A 6,942-nucleotide genomic window follows, 5' to 3' on the forward strand; every position below is an offset into this window, starting at 1 on the left:
CCATATTAATCTGGACCAGGAGAGAAAGTAGGGGAGAGAAAGAGATAAAAAAGAATCAACTTCCACAGCTGGACGAGGCTGGACTCGAAGGCTCTACTGTTAAGTGGAGAAAACAGAAAACTCCTGAAGACTGCCCCGCAGATCACTCTATGATAATTTGCCTTGCAGGTCCTGCCTGCTGGCCAGCCTGGTGACCCCACACTCTTACTGCTGGGTCCTGATTGAACTACCATCCCTTTTCCTGTGTTGGAAGTAATGTGCGTTAGGAAAATCAATCCATTTACAGGGGGAGAAACCAGACTGGTTTCCTGCTACTGCTCATATTTTCACTAAAACACCATTTTCCTGGAACCAACATTGAAAAAAGCAGCACATTTTATTCAAAACAAGGCAATATTGGTATTGACAGAGCCGCAGTGCTAATGAGGACGATCAATTTTCCCTGCTCCATTATGGGGTATCGAGCAAGTTTGGAGTAAACTTGTGGCATCATTAGACAAGATCAGCATTTCTCCCTTTTGAAAACTTTTTCGTTTTTGCATATTTAGATTTTAAATATTTCTACTCTGGTGAAAAAAAAAAAAAAAAGAGAAAAGAAAAGCAAAAACAAACCAAAAGTCCCCAAAGCAATAAGTGAAGTGTTTGTTATGAAAACTGGAGATTGTAGATATTTCTTTTAAATTCTTATAAATAATACATTGTGATGTTATTTTTGCATCTTGCTTCATACAGACTGTCTCTCCAATTCTTACCTTAAATTAAAAGAGTGCAGTTAGATGTGTAGGCAAAATAATCCAAATTTTGGGAGAGGGCATGTTTAAGGCAAGAGGGTGAACGCTCCTCTTCTGTCTTAGGGACAGGGGAGAGGGAAGGTAGAGGCACAGGTTCGGGTGGATGCGGGAAGGACACAGAGCAGCAGAAGAAAGATCTGGGGAAGGGAGCTGAGGAATTTGGGTGAATTCCATGGGACAGTGAAAGTGATGGGACTGGAATTGCTTAATGCAAATTAGTTTGGGCATTTCTACGTGTGGTTTCTTGTCCCTCTACCAGCTGAGGCTGGCCGTGCAGACACCACATAGCAGAGGGAAGTCCTCCAGAGAAAGCGCAGCTATGAAGGGTACAGCACTCACCTGGAGAAGGAGGTCTGAGTGGGGTACCGATAGCAGCCACCGTAACTGGCAAAGTCCCACTAAGGTCTAACCGGCATCCCTCTCACTTCAGACAACATCGTATACGATAATAAAAGAGAATGTGGACAGTCCTAAGAGTTTTTGTAAAGAAAACTCACCCCCAACCCTCTGCTATGCCAAACCCTTCATATATTTGTGGAGGGCTGGGAATTCCAGGGCTTTATTCTTTTATGAAGAAAGGAAGATCACAAAAACAATGTACTGTATTTGGCTCAAATATTTACTGAGCCCACTCTGTGCTCTGTGCTTCAAGGGGCATAAAGAGAGTGAAGTATTTGAAACCTAGTAGAGGCTACAATAAGAGCACAGCCGTCCGTGTTGCAGGATGTGCTCAGGACCAGGAGACAGTGAAGGAGGATGAGGGTGGGAGGCGGGAGATGACACGGGGGGTGGTGAGAGGGGCTTCGGTAAGTCTCACTGGAGCCACGACTTCAGCTGCCGACACACCTGGAGTGTGGCTGTCCATGTGCACAGTAAGGACTGCACCTGCCACAGCCAGCAGTCTGTGCGTGCGTGCATGCATGTGCGTGCGTGCATGCGTGTGCGTGCGTGCATGCGTGTGCGTGCGTGCATGCGTGTGCGTGCATGCGTGCGCACGTGTGTGCGGTACTTCTCTTAGGCTCGTGCTCCTGGTGGTGTCCACCTTTTATTCCAGGAAGTGCCAACTCAAATGCAGGAACTGTCCAGTGAGGGAAGCTGACCCGGGGGCAGGGGTGGTCGTGGTACCTCTGGAGGGCACAGCGCTGCCCAGCGCCAACTGCTTCTCCACACATGGCTGCAAGCTTGCATGACCAGATCGTCCCATCTTTTAAGGGAGGCCACACATGTGGATTTTTATGTGAAATCTTCAGACTTTCCAGACTTCTGATGGTTAACTCAGAAGCTGCATAAACATCGTGCGGACCCAATACAATGTCTAGAGGGCAGACCCAGTCTCCCACCTTCGTTGTGCGGCCTCCTTTCAAGCCATCGGCCCTGGGCCGCTGATGTCCCCCCCTGCACTTGCAGCATGGAGGGCCCATTGCAGGACACCCACAACAGACAGGGTTACAGCAGCGGAGCTATAGAGCGCAGTCTCCTTGTCTCACAACCAATCCCAGGCCTAGTTGGGAGCCCATCAGAGCCGCCCACAAGATGTTCTGCCCTCAGGGGCTGACGGCTTTCTTTGATTACCTCTTAGCTTTCCCAGGAGATCCAGTGCTCCCTGGCCAGTCACATCCAGTCCCTGGTGAAATCAGAGAAGAACCGCCAGCTCATGTGTGAGGCGGGGATGCTCAGGGCCCTCATGAGCTCCTGCCACAGGGCCCTGGCCACCAGCTGCAGCCCCTTGCACTCACGCCTCATCAGGATTTTTGAAAAGCTTGCTTCCCAAGCCATCGAACCCGACCTGTTAAGGTACTACGCGCTGCATATTAAATGTCCCAAGCCTGGGCAGCCATGCCTGTTGCAGGGTAAGGGTTGTATGGTGGGTAGTAGGGAGTCTGCAGGGATGGGCGTCCTGACGCCTCCTTCCTGCCCCTCTGCAGGGCATGGCCCCGTCCCAGCACTCAATTCTGGAAGTCCACAGATGAGCCTTGGGTCTGTGCCAGGCCGTGCCCATGCCCATAAAGCCAACATAGCCCCGTACCATGGTGCAGATGGTCTGTGGAGGGGGCTTCAGGGAAACAAAGACAGAGCTGGGCCTGNTGCTTCCCAAGCCATCGAACCCGACCTGTTAAGGTACTACGCGCTGCATATTAAATGTCCCCAGCCTGGGCAGCCATGCCTGTTGCAGGGTAAGGGTTGTATGGTGGGCAGTAGGGAGTCTGCAGGGATGGGCGTCCTGACGCCTCCTTCCTGCCCCTCTGCAGGGCATGGCCCCGTCCCAGCACTCAATTCTGGAAGTCCATAGATGAGCCTTGGGTCTGTGCCAGGCCGTGCCCATGCCCATAAAGCCAACATAGCCCCATACCATGGTGCAGATGGTCTGTGGAGGGGGCTTCAGGGAAACAAAGACAGAGCTGGGCCTGAGCCCTGTGCAGTTCACTAGACATGGAGAGGAGGGCACCCGGGCCATGGCAGACTATGCACGGAGGGGTGGGGTGAAAGGGCCTGGCAGTGCTGAGAGGACAGACTGTAGGGCACTAGGGCAGCTGCAGGGCCTCCGACCCAGAGCTGCATTCCTGGAGAGCAGCAGTGGGGCGGGAAGGTGCATGGGGGAGTGACGTGGAAGACAAGGAGGCAGAGGACAGAAAGGCTGCAGGATGGCGGTCAGGGGTCTCCTACCACATTGGCGCAGTACAAGGAGGCTGGTGCCAAGGGGCCACACACTTGCACTCCCTGCCCCCACCACTTACAGGAGCAGGTGCAGTGTGCACAGAAGACAAGCCCTCCATCCAGTGGGCGGGGGACCCAGTGGTTAGGCCAGCCTCTTTCAACCCCTGGGCGTGGGGCTGCTGGACAAGGCCTCCACGCTTATAGCACTGTGCAGTAAACTCCTTCAGAAACTTAGTAAGAACGCACCACACAAGGTCTGGCTCGAGCCTCATAAGCTTGCCAGCTCTCTGGTCTAGGTGACAGGTCTGGGAGCACTGGGCATCCAGGATGGTGGTCGAGATGAAGCTGGAGAAAACCTCTGCCTGTAGGATGTCTTCATTTGGTTTTCTCATGTATTATATTCAGACAGTTCCTCAGTCTTGGAATTCCCCCGGTCTTGGAATCCCCCCACCTCTGTCGGCTGCCACAAAAATCCTCAATTCATCTCGTGTGCATGGAGGCAACCCTGGGTGCTCAGGTGAGGACAGAGGAAAGAACGGGACACGTCAATGGGAATTGAAAGGGAATGTGCGTTCCTGGGGAGGGATCATTTGCAGCAGCTGGGGAAGCAGACTGATTTTAAGAAACGGTTGTGCCTACTGCTCACTGGAGCAAATGGGAGAAGCACAGAGATCGGTGTCCCTGGAGATACACCAGACGTGGAGGGAGAAGGGGTGAGTTGGGGGTTCAGGAGGCCAAAGCTTCAGGTGATGTCCAGTGTCAGGCCTGGTACCTGGGAGGATGCTGGTCCAGGGAACCAGCTCCTCGAGGGTTACATCATGTAGGACATTCAGGTAAGAAGAAGGCCGAGTTGAGAAACAAGGATGGAGTCAGGCTTGGGGCTGGCAGCCCAAGGTAGAGCCGAGAACTTTCCAGGAGAGGCTGCTGTGAAGGAGGGTTGTAGAGGTTGGCGGGATGGAGCCCCAGCATATAACTTCAGAGGCAGCGGCAGAGAAGGCTGTGTTGGAAAGGGGGAGCGTGCTGGAATGGAAGGAAGTTTCTAGAAGCAGCAGGTTCTTGCCATGGTTGCTTGTTATCAAAAGACCAGCAGAGGCCCAGACGGGGTCCTGGAGAGCCACCCTTGCTGGTGGTTAGGTAGTGCCTGGTGACCTTGAAGAACCCTCCATGGGGGTCGTGGCAGGTACATGAGGGCTATTGTCAGAAGAGGGCGAAAATGCTTTGAGCAGACACATCTCTCTTGTTTGTGCCTTAGGGTCACAGACTGCAGCACCAGGCTCAGCTGAGGGACCCTTGGGAGCAGCCCCAGATGCCAACCCATGCCCGGGAGTCGCCCAGGCCCTCAGGCCCTCGGAGGCGTCCCAGGATCCCACCACGACCCTTCAGACGGTTCTCAGCCTCATCTCCATGACCTCCCCACGCAACCTGCAGCCTCAGAAGGCGGCCCTGGCTCCATCATTCATGGAATTTGACATGTCTGTGGAAGGCTATGGGTATGGCAAGCTTTCATATATTTGAAATACATATATTTTAAATATTGATTAGAAAATTGTAGTTCCCATCAGCACTCACCACTCAGCAGAGGAAAGTGTCTGGGTCGTGTGCACCTGCCCACTCAGTGGCTTCCCAGGGGCAGTGCCCCTGCCACGGAGGGCAGCATCCTCTCTTTATGCTGGTGTGGCTGCATTCTGGAATGCCCTCCTTTCCTGTCCTGCCTCCAGTGCAGACCCTCCCCTTAGTGCACCCCATCAGCACTAGCTGCTGTTTGTCCTTAGGGCCTTGTGATTTAAGAGGGGGTGGGGCCCCTGCAGCCCTGTAGTAGGACAGAGGGGGGACATGTCATGGCCCAGACTAGCTGCATCGATGTGAGAGGGTGGCATGCAGTCCAGTGATCTGAGACACTTTCCTGTTTCCAGCTGCTTGTTTATTCCAACCCTGTCTACTGTTATGGGAAGCAGCACCGAGTACTCTGTCTCTGGAGGGATTGGGACAGGTAAGTGTTTCCCAGGTGGTTAAGCTCCCCATCTGCCCCAAGAATAAGTCCTCAGGTAGCACTGATTGCAGATTTCCACTTGACACTTGAAGGAAGTGTGAGTCTTCCCCTTGGTCCTGAGTATCTGCAGATGATTGTCTTTCATCTTCTAAGGTTACTCATGGTTCTTGCAGAGCAAGCCGTCCAGGTCATTGTGCCTCCCAACAGCTAGCCCATGGCTCTGTATACAGTAGGCACTTGGTTCGCACTGATGGTGGGTCTGCATAGCCCACTAGTGCGGGATAAACCTCTTTCTGTGTGTGTGTTGCAACACGTCTGCCGACACAGCCCCCCTTGTTCAGTGCTGACAGTGGTACTGACTGGCTGATGCTGTCATGGGATGGGAGGGCCCGGGGCATCCCCTGAGTGCAGCATGTCCCCACCCAAGTCACACTGCTTGGCTTTATCAGTTGGCCAGGGTCCAAATGGTGACAGATCTCGGGGGTAGTGACAATCTCTCCATCCCTTGGTAGAGTGTGGAATGATAGGGAGGAGAGGATTGTTGAGTTAGGCAAGGCACAGGCTGGCACATGGCAGGTGCTACCTGAGCGGGTCCGAGCATGCTTCCTTGGAGGAGCGAGCCTCAGGTGTGCTTGTGTCCTGCTCCAGGCGCTGCCAGAGCCTTCCCTCCCCCTGGGGGACTGACATTCTCCTGCTGGTTCCTGGTCAGCCGGCATGGCGCTGCCACGGATGGCCACCCGCTTCACTTCCTGACCCTGGTGCGCCACCTGGCCAGAACTGAGCAGCCCTTTGTCTGCTTCTCCGTCAGCCTCTGCCTGGACGACCTCTCCTTGGTCGTGTCTACAGAAGAGAAAGCGTTTCAGCCCCTAGGTAAGGTGCTGCAATCCAAGGCCAGTTCCTCCCCACTCAGAGGAAGAGGGGCTAAGCTGGAAGCTTGTGGCACAGGCACAGTTAGAGACCTGTGACACCGCCCCCCCCCCCCATTTCTCCGTGTCTTTTGAAATTGCTCCCTTGGGTTCCACCCCTGGAGAAAGGTCTGAACTATTTCTTGTGTGCCACTGTCACCTGGGCTGTGGGGTTATAACTTGTCAAGCAGATGAGTCCCCAGCCTTTGGCATGGCTTCAGGGATTATGCTCAGTGGCTTTCCAGAAACTCTGCTCTGGTGGAGTGATCACAAGGGGAGTAGGGGCTCTGCCTCACTGGGACACAGGCTGCATCATGTCCTGAGCAAGGTGTGTAAAGAATACAATCCACTTAGCCAGAGCCGAAGCAGCCTCAGACAGAACCATAAGCACAAGCCCAGGTCCGGAGGGTGTGGCAGGCTGGTGGCCCTGGTACTCAAGAGCCCGACCCTCCTTCAGTAGTGCTGGTGGCCTGGTTCTGTCCTTCAGAACTCAGCCTTGTTCTCCAAGGTCACCTGCCTGAGACGGGCTAGCCCAGCCTATCCTGGCCACCTGTTCCTCTTGTGTGTACTGAGAGTGTCACCGCTTCCTAGTGAAGCTCCT

At 53.9% G+C, this 6,942-nt stretch overlaps 1 protein-coding gene across 1 annotated transcript in view; it reads left to right on the top strand.

Annotated features, from left to right (window-relative positions):
• Positions 1–6,942, top strand: part of WDFY4 (WDFY family member 4) — a 309,512-nt gene that overhangs the window by 78,283 nt on the left and 224,287 nt on the right. Inside the window, 5 exon segments of the mRNA XM_008576041.1 lie at positions 2,371–2,593; positions 3,877–3,963; positions 4,699–4,936; positions 5,360–5,436; positions 6,085–6,306. Of these exon segments, the coding sequence (XP_008574263.1) occupies positions 2,371–2,593; positions 3,877–3,963; positions 4,699–4,936; positions 5,360–5,436; positions 6,085–6,306 (847 nt within the window).

Source organism: Galeopterus variegatus, unplaced genomic scaffold (genome assembly GCF_000696425.1).
Source record: "Galeopterus variegatus unplaced genomic scaffold, G_variegatus-3.0.2 Scaffold1276, whole genome shotgun sequence".
Classification (NCBI taxonomy): domain Eukaryota; kingdom Metazoa; phylum Chordata; class Mammalia; order Dermoptera; family Cynocephalidae; genus Galeopterus; species Galeopterus variegatus.